This window comes from Mus pahari, chromosome 6 (assembly GCF_900095145.1).
Source record: "Mus pahari chromosome 6, PAHARI_EIJ_v1.1, whole genome shotgun sequence".
NCBI lineage: Eukaryota > Metazoa > Chordata > Mammalia > Rodentia > Muridae > Mus > Mus pahari.
In genome coordinates, this window is record NC_034595.1 from 69,254,963 (window position 1) to 69,268,944 (window position 13,982).

Consider the following 13,982-nt stretch of genomic DNA (forward strand, 5'->3'; position numbering starts at 1 on the left):
CAGCACAGTGTGCTCCCTCATCACTGCAGCACAGTGCTCCCTCATCACTGCAGCACAGTGTGCTCCCTCATCACTGCAGCAGTGTGCTCCCTCATCACTACAGCAGTGTGCTCCCTCATCACTAACAGATTTTGAAGGTGTTTTCTGTACATGCCTATTGTGAATAAATTTACCACAGACAATTGTTTCCAAATCTTTTTACAGACAGAAGTTTTCATTCCTCTGGAGTAAATAGTTACTGACAAATGCACATGTATGTGTAACTTCTTAAAGTTGTTTTCTAAGACTGAGGTGTCCTGAACTTCAAACACTGTCTTGCTAGGAGCTCTGTGGACCTTGTAGGTCTCGCTCTCCGGTGAGACCTCGACACCTAAGGGCACGGCCTTTCAGTGACTCTGCTGCTTACCCAGTGCTGAGAGCTTTCCACTGCAGGGCAGGGACTCCGATGTCCTAGCTCCCCCATCATTCCTGCTCTGCCACCTCTTTTATGGAATCCCAGGCCAGAGCACTAGACCAGAAACCTCGGTATTTCTGCCCTGCGTGTGACAGCTCAAACTCTGGAATCCTCCCACAGATGCCTGTGGGCCACCCCACAAATTCCCATAGTTTCAAATGCCCTGAATGCTGCTCCTGGTCTCTCTGACTAGCAGAAACCACTTCAGCCAGTCCCACACTGACCTCTGAACAGTGGTGCCCAGCAGGAGGCTGGGAGGCTGTGGGCTCCCCCAGGGTTTTCCTTCACAGGTGCTGGAATCTATGCTCCTTCCCCTTGTTTGACACAGTTGATTTGGTCTGTGTGAACAATTCTTTATGGTGCTAAAGCTACTTCTGACACCAGCTCAGCTACTCTATCACCACAGGGAGCAGAAAGTCTAACCCAGTGGTTCTCAGCCTGAGTCACACCCCTGTTGGACTGTGTGGCAGGCATTCTGCATAGCAGATATCTACATTATGATTCATATATAGAAGAATTACTGTTATGCAGGAGTAACAAAAATAATTTCATGGTTGGGGGTCACCACAGCACAAGGAACTGTATAAAAGGGTCACAGCATCAGGAAGGTTGAGAACTGCTGTCTCAGCCAAATGCCACCCTCCATGTCACTTCCTGAAAAGATTTCTTTTCCTTTTTTCCTATGTGTAGATGTGGATGTGCGTGTGTGTAGAGGTAACTGCAGAAGCCAGAGGGGTGTTGAATCCGCTGGAGCTGGAGTTACAGGTGGGTGTGAGACACCTTGTTTGGATGCTGAGAACCAAACTCAGGGCCTTGGAAGAGCAGTGTATATTCTTAACCACTGAGCCATCTCTCCAGTCCATTTTGGTTTTAAGAGGGAGAGCTAAGAGTTAATTTAGTAATATGTCCTATATCCACTAGCTCGGTTCAGCCTGTCCTTTATAAATATCAGACACAGTTTCCAACTGACTTGCTCCACGAGATGTTCAGTAGCAATCAGATCAACAGCACGTATTTTAGGGCCCTTCTGTTTACAATTTTTCACAAGTAGGAAACTGAAGGGACTTACTATAATTACTAAACACAGTGGCAAAAATGTTTAAGGATCTTAGCACACAGAGAGAAATACTACAAGATTCATTTTACTAATAAGGAATAACAGAACTTTAAATTAACATGCATAGTTTTCATGGAACAGGACACTAGAATTATTTCTGGGAAGAGCCACCTACCTTTTAGCCAGAGTGATGGCCCAGATAAACTAGCAGGGCAAAGAGAGACACAAGCACTTCATCCCCACTTGGAAAGGATGAAATGTGAAGATGCCCCGAGCTTTCTAACCCGGGGACTATGCTGCTCTGCTTATTAACTTACGAAACTAGCTGTGCAAAAGACAGATGTGTGTGTCATTATATTATAGTGATATTACATTATAAATATAATTCTACAGTTCGTGTGTGCATGTGAATGTAGGTGTGTGTGAGTGTATATATGCATGTGTGTATGTGTTTAAGTGTGCATGTGCATGAGAGAATGTACACAAGTATGTGTGTGTATTATATGTATATGAGCATGGGAGTATGCATGTATATGTGTGTGTGTATGTAAATGTGTATGTCAGTGTGTGAGTGTGTTTATATGCATGTGTTTGTACAGGTATATGTGCATTAATGTATGTGTGTGATATGTATGTGTATATATGAGTGTATGCATATGTGTGTGAGTTTGTATATGTGTGTATGTGAGTGCTTGTGTGTATAGAAGTTTGTTAGTGTACTCAAGTGTGTATATGGGTGAATATATGTATGTGATTGTGTATATGTTAGTATATGTATATGTGTGCATGTGTCTATGCGAGTATATTATGTATATGTATGTGAGTATGTATATATGTGTTAGCGTATGTGTGTATATGAATGTATGCATATATATGTATGTATATATATATATATATATATGTATGTGTGTGTGTGTTTGTGTGTGTGTGTGTGTGTGTGTGTGTGTGTGTGTGTGTGTGTGTGTGTGTGTGTGTGTGTGTGTGTGTGTGTGTGTGTGTGTGTGTGTGTGTGTGTGCAGTCAGTGCTGGGGACTGAACCCAGAGTTGCATGGTAGGCCACAACTTTACCAATAGCCATGTTTCCAGAGAGAGAGAGGGGAGAGAGAGTTTTTTAAATTTTGAGACAAGATCCCAGTGAGGTGCCCAGGCTGCCCTTGAACTCCCCGTGGAGCCCACGTTTCGCTTTTGCTCTTTTTGTGTCAGCCTCCTGAGCAGCTATGATGAAGGACCTGGCCACCGGGCTCAGCTTATCTACTCTGAAACAGTGCCCTGGCTTGGAGCCCAGGCTGCCTCAGCTTAGCTGCTGGGCATGTACACGAGCGCCACAACATGTAGTTTCTACGCTATCTTTTGTTTGTAATAACTGTTTTTTTAAAGATTTGCTTTATTTTATTTTTTGTTTGTTTTTCTGAGTCAGGACTTACTCTGTTGCTCTGGCTGACCTGGATCTCTCTATGTAGACCAGGTTAGTCCTGAACTTAGAGAGACCCGCCTACCTTTGCCTCCCAAGTGGTAGGATTGCTGGGTGCCCAGCTTCTTTTACAGGTTTGCCTCCCTCTCTGTCCCTTCCTCTTATTCTCTCTTTCGTTTTTCACTCCCTCTCTGAGAACCCTTTCTCTTTTTATCAAGTAGAATACAGAATTAAATTCTCTCTTCAGTATTTGTTATAGTTTTCTACATGAAATGGGTCTTAAAGATGGAAAATTAGAGTTTAACTCCAGCTCAACTGTGTGACCCTGGTAGATTAATTAAGTGCTGGGGTTTGTCCAACTGGAAAATGGAGATTAATGATATCTTCACAGACCAGTATTAAGAATTAAATTAGATGAAATAAAATGTCTATATTGTCTGCCTGAATGCCTGACATTATGGGTCTTCCATAATACTAATTCCTTTTTACTTCTCTAGGGAAATATTATTTGACCCTTAGTTATGACTTCGGTGGGGTGGGGGTGGGGCTCTGTTTCTCGGACATGTTTTCCACTGACACAGAGCCACCATTCGGAATTCTACACTGTCTGATGCAAATGCTCCTTGCCTTGGAACGCTCAACTTTAACTCTAAAAATAAATCAAGGCAGAGAACTTAGAGTAACTTCTTGAAACACAAAGTAGTAATAATTATAAGCTAAACTTTGTTTCTTTTAAACAGAGTCTCCTGCAGCCTAGGATGGCCTTGAACTTACTATGTAGCCAAGGATAACCCTGCACTTCCGATTCTCCTGACTTCGCCTCCTGAGTACTGGAATTACAGGTGTGAAGCACCACGCCCAGTTGTATTTGGTGCTGGGCTTTGTATATGCTAGGTAAATACTCTACCAACTGAGCCCCAGCCCCAGCCCAGTCCTAGCTCCAGTCCAAGCTGAACATTTAAGAGGCACAAACAATCTATACAAAGCAATAAAGATTTGACACGGTATTTTAAATTTCAGCTTAAAATATGCATCTAGTTCAGATCACGTGAGAAACACCCATCTTCAGAGCAAAGCTGTCTGTTAGGGCCACAGTCGCCAGCTGTGCTCCTCTGCCTCCGCTTACCCTCAGCCTGGAGGCCGACCCTACCCTCTAGATCAGTTCTACACCGAAGCCCAGGAGCTGTCTGGAAAGATACAACTGGCCTTGATCCATACATTGGTGGGAATCAGATTTGGCAACACAGTGTCCCCTACAGCAGGCTGAGATTAAACGAAATGACCAAAGAAGAGCCAGGAGGACCCTATGTGATGCTTCAAGCTCCAGCCAAAAACAGAGTGCACAATGACAGGTGACAAGTAATGCCATCACATCAACTGCGTGCCTGTGACTCAGAGGACACTGGGGAACATGAGGGAGATACCGCGTCACACCTGAGACCAGAGGCTCCTATGGAGGGAAGGGGTTGGGGGTGGCTGGGTCACAGGTACTCTAGTTAGGTGTGAGTTCACAACCAAAGGGCTGCAAAGGTGAAGGAGACAACGTTTCCTCAGGGGAAAATAAAACAAAGACAATATCAAACTGAAAATGCAAGGAAAAAGTAAAGATGGAATTCTGGGGGCAGACAAACCAACCAGCTTCAACACACGACCCAAGGCAGTGAGTGAGGAGCAAGGGTGGGGACACTGTACTAATAAAAGAGACGAGAGCCTTCAGGAACTAGAAATGCGGGTACAGTCCGAGGTTTGACGCGAAGAGCAACACCTGCTCACTGGGCTCGGAAAGGAAGCGGAGATTTGCTGCAGCATGCAGATTTAAGGGGTTGGGGGAAGGGGAAGCATCGAAGTTCTCAGGCCCCAGCAACTAGAATGGCGGGAGATTTCTACGCCTCCGTCCCACAGGGATTGCAGCTGCATGGTAAAGCTACAGGCTTGGGGTGAACTGCAGCGACCATACTTACTGGAGTCTTCCCACTGGAGTAAGTGTAGCTTCCAGGCAGAATAATACAAAAATCCCAGGACCAGGAAGAGGCAGAGGGCTAGCAGCAGATTGCGCACGAATACCAAGAGTCCCATCTTCACATGACTCACAATTTCCTACATGACCTAAAAACAAACAGGAAAAGCCAGTAAGATATTAAGCAGTCTTCCTCCGCATAGTGAAGAAACTCTAAAGACAGTTCCAAATGCGTGACAATCACTGAGTCCCAGCAGGGCACTCAGGGAATATTTCTAGACATACATGTCCTCCCCTCGTTCCTGTGGATGATAGATTTCTGGCAACTATAAGCTCTCAAATAAGTTTTGTAAAAATTTATTTTGATTTCATGCGTATCGAGTGTTTTGTCTACATGTGTGTATATGTGTGCACCATGTGTGTGCTTGGTGCCAGCAGAGGCCAGAAGAGGGCATCAGGTCCCCTGGAGCTGGAGGGACAGATGGTTGGGAGCTGCCATGTGGATACAGGGAACCGAACCTGGGTCCTCTGCAAGATCAGCAAGTTTTCTTAATGGCTAAGCCAACTCTCCAGCCTTTTGATTTCTTAAAAAAAGGTTTTGGACCTGTGTTTATTCATGGGTGTACTACATGCCTGTGTGCTCACCACATGCAGTCAGGTACCAGAGAAGCCAGAACAAGGTGTCAGATCCCCTGCTGACTGGAGTTACAGGCAGTCGTGAGTGGCCCAGCATAGGTGCTGGGAACTTAATCTGGATCCTCCAGAAAAAGCAATACATGTTTGTAACCACTAAGCCACCTCTCTAGCCCTTTTAAAATTATGTGTACACTTGCATGTATGGTGGGATTTGTGTACACGTAAGTGCTGTGTCTTCAGAGTCCAGAAGCGGACCTCAGATTCCCCAGAGTTGGAGCTATGGGTAGCTGAGAGACAGGAACCAAAGTTCAGCCCTCTGCAAGAGCAGTAGGCGCTGTTAACCACTAACCATCTCTCCAGCCCTCAAGTAACTCCTCCGCCATATGCCACCCCACCGTCACTGACTGCCCTAGTCACACTGACACTGCATTCGGACAAATCCGTTTCTATTCTCTGCCTCCATTTGGCACACAGCACCACTCTTTGGTTCTGCTTCAAATTTTCAAGACAGGGTCTCTAACACTTAGACCTAGACTGACCTGTGTAGCCCAGACTGGCCCAAAAGCTATAGTCCTCTGTCTCTCTCAGCCTCCGGGTGCTGGCTGAGGCTTCAAGCACGAGTCACCACTGCCAGCTCAGAGTCATTTCTAACGTAAGATCTGAAATGTTACTTCCACGCTCAAACCTGTTTGGAATCATTTTCTTCTGTTGCTAAAACAAGGTAGGGGCAGACTAAACAGTTTACAGTAAAACACATTTATTATCTCAGCCTCCTAGAGGCCAGCACCCCCACTACGGAGTAGCTCTGCTAGGCCCTTGGTGCATCACAGGCTGCGCCCTGCCCAGAAGCTCCCGAGAAGAGCCTGAGTCCATGCTCACTGCTGCCCGAATCTCTCTCCTCCCTGCAGCTGGCTCCCTTGTAGGAAGGACCAGCCTTTGCTCCTGCCATCCTTCTTCAGCTTTCTCCATGGCCCCCATCAGTCCTGCAGGCTATACCTCTCTCTCTCTCTCTCTCTCTCTCTCTCTCTCTCCAGTTTGTCCTTCTGTAGCAGCTTGCTTCTGTTTTCAGCTGGAAAACTTCCTTCACTTTTCAGGGCTCCTGTGACTACCCTGGGCCCATCTCCATAATCCAGACTTAACTGCCTTCTTTAAAGGGTCAGAATCTTCATTATAACTAGAAAGTCCCTTTGCCAAGTGAGGTAACATATTCCCTGGCTCCAGCAATCGGGAGGCAGGCATCTTCTGCTAACAGATCTCTTGTTCCAGTCTAAACGCTGCTCTATAGGGTAAGCCCCTGCTACCTTTCAGGCCGCCCCTGCTTCTCTCAGTCTCACCAGTGCCCTGTGTACTAAGCACCCTCTGAAGGCCACCTCATTTCCCAACCTAGGGCCTGCCTGGAACCCATTTTCCATCCACTTTGCTACAGTACCTTCTGTACACCCTTTGATACAAACTTGTTTGTATCCATGATCCAAGAAGACTTCCCAGGGTCAGACCCCGCCCCCAGTTCCAATCACTTAACCCAGTAACCAAATAACATGAAAAAGACATATGTATAAATATTAATAATGGGCCAGTGGGATGGCTCAGAGAATAAAGGAGCTTGCTTTCTCCTGAGCCTGAAGAGCAGAGTTCATTCCACAGGACCCACGTGGTAGGAGAGAGCAGCCCTATCATAAATTGTCCTCCGACTTCCACACATGCACTAGGGCACGCCCATCCAACCCTAACATACACAGAGTGGAAATAAGTGTAACAAAAATGTATTAAAACACGGTGATAAAAAGTTGCAATTTGCAGATGATGGATGTCCCCCCTAGGAAAGCTTTTCCCTTACAACTGGGGGAATTCCCTTACTGTCTCACCGAGGAAGATGGTAGAACGCACAGAAAATTCAATAAAGGAGGTAATTATAAGATTAATTTACAGAAAAGTTAAGAGCTTCTTTTAAAACATGCCAAAAATATGCAATTAGAAAATGTAAGATGAAGCTGGGCGTGGTAGGACACGCCTTTAATCCCAGCACTCAGGAGGCAGAGGCAGGCAGATTTCTGAGTTTGAGGCCAGCCTGGTCTACAAAGTGAGTTCCAAGTCAGCCAGGGCTATACAGACAAACCCTGTCTTGAAACAAAACAAAACAAAGAGAGAGAGAGAGAGAGAGAGAGAGAGAGAGAGAGAGAGAGAGAGAGAGAGAGAGAGAAAATGTAAGATGAAACACAGAAGAGACAGCTCAGTGGTTAAGAGCACTGTGTGCTCTTCCAAAGGACTCGGGTTCAATTCCCAGCACACACATGGCAGCTCACAACTGTCTAGCTCCAGTTCCAAAGCATCTGGCACCCTCACACCAATGCACATGAAATAAAATAAAATATTTATTCTTTTTTTGTTGTTGTTGTTGTTTTGCTTTTTTTTTTTTTTTTTTGAGAGAAAGAGGGTTTCTCTGCGTAGCCCTGGCTGTCCTGGAACTCACTTTGTAGACCAGGCTGGCCTTGAACTCAGAAATCCACCTCCCTCTGCCTCCCAAGTGCTGGGACTAAAGGTGTGCGCCACCACCGCCCGGCCAAAATAAAATATTTTAAAAAAAGAAAATGTAAGATGAAAAGAATTCCATTAATCATGGCAACAAAATCTGTAAAGTACTTAAAAATGAATTCAGAAAGAAACGGACAAGGCTTTCACCAGTGAACACTGCCAACAAGAGAAATGACTGTAGTATGTTCCTCATGAGTGTGTGCGCACATGGAGAGAGGCACACATGGACAGAGGCCAGACGTGGAGCGCTCACTGAACCTGCAGCTACTGATTGGCCAGTGGAGTCCTCTCCGCCAACTCTGCTGTGGTAACAGCTACCTGGAGACAGCATCCGATCCCAGAGGCTGAGTGTGCAGGCCCACAGACCCACGCCAGGTGCCAATCACAAGCCTCAGCCAGACTGCCCGGTATTTTTGACCCAGGAACTACAATCAGGATTGTCTAGACTGCCTGCCTAGGTGCCACTAATTTGCTGGACTAGCTCATAAATCCCAAAGAGATCCTCCATTTAGCAGAAGAGACTAACACAGAGGAAAGGAGAAAGGGGGCTTCCATGGCCTCTGCAGTTGGCACCCTCGAATCTTCACTTGTTAACTCCATCTTTTGGGGATTTGTGGAAACGTTGTTACATGGAAATCATTATACAAAGGCCACTGGTATCAGGTTGCTCTCCCTGAAAAGGCTGAGGAGTGAGACTAAAAGTCCCAACCCTTCACTCTTACCTCAGTCCCTTCTGGAAAAGTGTGGTTTGAACAAGAATGGTCCCCAAAGACTCCTGTGTTTGAATATGTGGTCCACAGCTGGTGGAACTGTTTGGGAAGGATTACAAAGTGTGGCCTTATTAAAGGCAGTGTATCACTGGGAGTGAGCTTTAAGGTTTCAAAAGACAAAAGTCATTCCCAGTGTCCCTCTCCACCTTGTGGCTGTGACTCACGGTGTGAACTCTCAGCTACTGCTCCAGAGACATACCTGCCACCTGATGTCATGCTTCCTGACATGATGGCCATGGACTCTAACCTCGGAAACTATAAGCCACCCATTAAAGGCTTTCTTTTTTTGTTTTGTTTTTGTTTTTGTTTTTGTTTTTGTTTTTGTTTTGAGACAGGGTTTCTCTGTATAGCCCTGGCTGTCCTGGAGCTCACTTTGTAGNCTCGAACTCAGAAATCCGCCTGCCTCTGCCTCCCCAGTGCTGGGATTAAAGGCATGCGCCACCACACCCGGCTAAAGGCTTTCTTTTATAAGTTGCCTTGGTCATGGTATTTTTATCACAGCAACAGAAACTAAGGAACTAAGATAACCAGGCCCCATCCTGCAGCCACACAGCAGCAGCCAGCTGTCAGTCAAGCCATTAGCACACACTGAGACATCAGGTATTCTAAAGATGGTAGGAGTTACAGTGTCAGGAGACAGAGGTGAAGACCAAATGTATGTGTCTCAAATATCACTGATGAAAATCCACCTTATCTCATATCAGAACTCCAAGCTGTAATTATTAAGAGATAGGAATACTAACATCTATAAAAGAAGCATAGGGGGTCAGTGAGCTCTGAAACTGAGCCCCCCAGACAGATGCACACACATATAGGCACGAGTTTATCTATGCACACATACACATGTTTATTTAATGCTAAACATATACATATAAAGGCCTGAGTGGCACCATAATTGTTATGTTGGCTGCTCCTAGGGAACAGGGTGGGGTGGGACATGCGCATCCTTGGGAGGTATCTGTTTTCCCCTTCAGAGTTACAACTGTTATGTCACAGTATTGTCTCCATAATTGAGATTTACAATTGCCTATACCTTAACTCAGCTCTGCAGCAAATAGTGAGGGGTCCTATGCAGGGCTCAGTGGGTAGGGGGCTTGCTGCTAAGCCTGATGACTCAAGTTCAATCCAGAGATCTACATGGTAGAAGAACCAGACTTCTGCAAGTTGTCCTCTGACTTCCATGTGTGTGCCACGGCATGTACGTATATAAACACTATTTTAAACCAGTCCTGTATAGGAATGCCCATTAGCAACATAGATCTTAAAGATAAAATTAACAACATTTCAATACCCAATTAGCAAGTGTGATGGTTTGTATATGCTTGGCCCAGGGAGTGGCACTATTAGGAGGTGTGGCCTTGTTGGAGTAGTTGTGTCACTGAGGGTATGTGCTTTAAACCCTCACCCTAGTTGCCTGAAAACAGTCTTCTATTTGCCTTCAGATGAAGATATAGAACTCTCAGCTCTTCCTACACCATGCCTGCCAGTACACTGCCATGCTCCTGCCTTGATAATGGACTGAACCTCTGAGCCTGTGAGCCAGCCCCCATGAAACATTGTCCTTACAAGTTGCCTTCCTTGGTCATGGCGTTTGTCCATAGCAAACTAAGTTCACCCTAACTAAGACAGCAAGGAAGCCACAGAGCTCGGCCTCTCTGCAGCATGTCTGCTGGGCCTTGACAGGAAGCAGGCTGCACACGCAGAAGGGATCCCGGAGGAGGTGTGATGGCAGGATTCTGTAAGCTGTGTGTGTAGGGTTTAAAGGAGCCGCTGAGATGCTAGCAAGGGCATGAAGCTGCTTCCCTCTTCTGAAAGGGTGAGAAAAGAAAGCCGTGAATGCTGTGAACGCCGTGACCAAGCTGGTGTGAGAGAGAAGGCGCTGATGGATGGAGGCAGTGGGACATACGGTACCACTTCCACTAGGAGGTGGCCAGCAGTCATGGGTGACAGAACGCTCTGACCTCTCCCGCTCCTGCCTGGATCTGCAGCTCTGCCTTTTGCCAGATGATCCCAGATGGAAGCCAGAGGGCAGGAGAGTGTGATATGCAGTTCACAAAGGCTGGCCACGCACACAGGAGGTGGACAGTGCATCCTCTAGGACCAGGGAGTAATGCAGAACCTGACACACCTGTCAGAGAAAATGAAGCAAAGGGCGCGCCCCAACACAGATCAGAGCCTAGACACACTGCTATGGGAAACGTACCCCAACACAGATCAGAGCCTAGACACGCTGCTATGGGAAACGTACCCCAACACAGATCAGAGCCTAGACACGCTGCTNGACACGCTGCTATGGGAAACGTACCCCAACACAGATCAGAGCCTAGACACGCTGCTATGGGAAACGTACCCCAACACAGATCAGAGCCTAGACACAGCTGCTATCAGAACCGATCTAGAGAGAGAGGGGTATGCGTATGTATAGCCTCACATTGGCAACAACAAATGGGAGTGCCTGGGTTTGGGGGTGGAGAGATGACTCAGAGGTTAAGAGTACTCGATGCTCTTACAGAGGACCTGGGTTCAGCTCTCACAGCCAACGTGGTAGCTCACAACTGTCTGTAACTCCAGCCTCAACGGAGTCAACATCCTCTTCTGACCTCCAAGTGTCCCTGCATATACATGGTGCACATAAACTCACACAGGCATGTACACATGTACACACACATAGATAGAGAGAGAGACAGACAGACAGACACATACATACATACATCTTAAGAAATTTAGTAGATTTGGAGGGGTATATTTCATGATCTACTTATTCATATACTTATTTTCAGTCTTTATAAAAGTCAATATACGAAGTTTCCAAAGTGAAACAGAAAGCAGAGACTCTGTGGTTCTTTTTGTCTGTCTGTCTGGGTTTTCAGCCTGTGGTCTTCCCCAGAAACCACCTTGTTTTCCAAGACAAGGTCTCTCACTGAACTGAGAGCTCACCAATCATCTAGACCAACCAGCTGGCTAGCAGGTCCCAGAGCTGGGATTGAGAGCATGAGCGCCAACACACGGCATTTCGTGTGTGGTGGGGTCATTTCCGGTCCTTACGCTTGCGGGGCAGTACTTTACCAGCTGAGACTTGAACCTCTAGCAGCACAGTGGACTCTATGTCTTAACTTTCCTCTGAGAACTAAAGAACTAAAAATGTACAGAATGTTCAATCTGCCTACAAAACACAGTGATTCTAAGGGGCTCTCCTCTGAGGGGGCAGAAGGGATGATACCAGTGTCGCCTCAATCCGTGCTGCCAGGTGGTGACCACAACCTTAGGCTCACAGACACATGACAGTCTGTGAGTCAGTCTAACCGATGGACCCCTTTATTGAACAAAAAATTCAAGAGCAGCATTGCTACATACACACCAAGAAACAGTACCTCCCTAGTGTGTGTGAGGCCCTGGGTTCCATTCCCAGCACCTTAGAAACAAAGCAAAACCCAACACCTACATGTCCTGTGTCCTCACTGCCCTGGGTCCTTTCAGGGGATGAGCTAGGCAGTACATGTGAGCATACACCCAAATGTGCACACGTGCTACCTGCACCTGGGCCTGCACCTCACCTGTGCCTGCACCTACTGTGCCTGAACCTGCACCTGCACCTGCGCCTGCGCCTGCACCTGAGCCTGTGCCTGCACCTGAGCCTGCGCCTGCACCCGAGCCTGCACCTGTACCTGCATCTGAGCCTGCGCCTGCACCTGAGCCTGCACCTGAACCTGCACCTGAGCCTGCGCCTGCACCTGAGCCTGTGCCTGCACCTGAGCCTGTGCCTGCACCTGAGCCTGCATCTGAACCTGCACCTATGCCTGCACCTGCGCCTGTGCCTGCACCTGAGCCTGCGCCTGTGCCTGCACCTGAGCCTGTGCCTGCACCTGAGCCTGCACCTATGCCTGCACCTGCACCTGAGCCTGCACCTGCACCTAAGCCTGTGCCTGCACCTGAGCCTGCGCCTGCACCTAAGCCTGCGCCTGAGCCTGCACCTGGACCTGTGCCTGAGCCTGCGCCTGTGCCTGCACCTGTGCCTGCACCTGCACCTGAGCCTATGCCTGCACCTGAGCCTGCACCTAAGCCTGCGCCTGAGCCTGCACCTGCACCTGTGCCTGCACCTGAGTCTGCACCTGTACCTGCGCCTGTGCCTGCACCTGCACCTGAGCCTGTGCCTGCACCTGAGCCTGCACCTGCACCTGAGCCTGTGCCTGCACCTGAGCCTGCGCCTGCACCTAAGCCTGCACCTGAGCCTGCGCTTGAGCCTGCGCCTGCACTGGCCTTTACATCTTTACATACTGAAAATTATCAGGTCACCCTGATACTTCCAATTCTACTTCAAATCAAATGATTAATCCTAGTCTTTCCCTTTACAGATCATTTAGAACTCCTGTCACAACCACTAGCTTCAAGAGATTCGCTTTTCTGTTCTGTGACCGACCCTTGAACTCTCTATGGACTCCTGCTTCTCCCTCCCCTTCACCTACCTTGCTCAGTCCTAAAGCCTATGATTGGTTTAACTGAAATATTCAGAAAAGCGGGGAGGAAGAGAACTCATGTCTCAGACTACTGTCCCAATTGTCCTTCATTTACTATCATTTTGTTGACTCTCTCAACTGCTACTGACTGTCAGCTAGCTGTGTCACAGGTCCCTCTGACTTCCCCTCCGATCCCCTCTTCCTTGAGGTTGACCATTCATCACAGGTGATGTAGAACTCGGCCACTGCCATCTTCATCAGGGCAGCTGTGACATCTGAAAGTGACCTTCATGATCGGGCCCATTTGGTTGACATTTTCTCTCAGAATATGGTCGGGAAGATCACTGCACCTAACTGGGAAACTCCAATCTCCCCTCCTGAACGGTCTTCTCAGCTGTGTGAGTCTACACTCGCTGCACGTGAACGGTCTTCTCAGCTGTGTGAGTCTACACTTGCTGCACGTGACCGGTCTTCTCAGCTGTGTGAGTCTACACTCGCTGCACGTGAACAGTCTTCTCAGCTGTGTGAGTCTACACTTGCTGCACGTGAACAGTCTTCTCAGCTGTGTGAGTCTACACTCGCTGCACGTGACCGGTCTTCTCAGCTGTGTGAGTCTACACTCGCTGCACCTGACCGGTCTTCTCAGCTGTGTGAGTCTACACTCGCTGCACGTGAACGGTCTTCTCAGCTGTGTGAGTCTACACTCGCTGC

At 47.5% G+C, this 13,982-nt stretch overlaps 1 protein-coding gene across 8 annotated transcripts in view; it reads right to left on the minus strand.

Annotated features, from left to right (window-relative positions):
• Positions 1–13,982, minus strand: part of St3gal3 (ST3 beta-galactoside alpha-2,3-sialyltransferase 3) — a 208,587-nt gene that overhangs the window by 175,224 nt on the left and 19,381 nt on the right. For all 8 annotated transcript variants that reach the window (XM_021201159.1, XM_021201157.1, XM_021201155.1 and 5 more), the window contains exon 2: positions 4,884–5,028. In XM_021201159.1, the coding sequence (XP_021056818.1) occupies positions 4,884–4,998 (115 nt within the window). In that variant the 5' untranslated portion in view covers positions 4,999–5,028. The remainder of the gene's footprint in view (positions 1–4,883; positions 5,029–13,982) is intronic.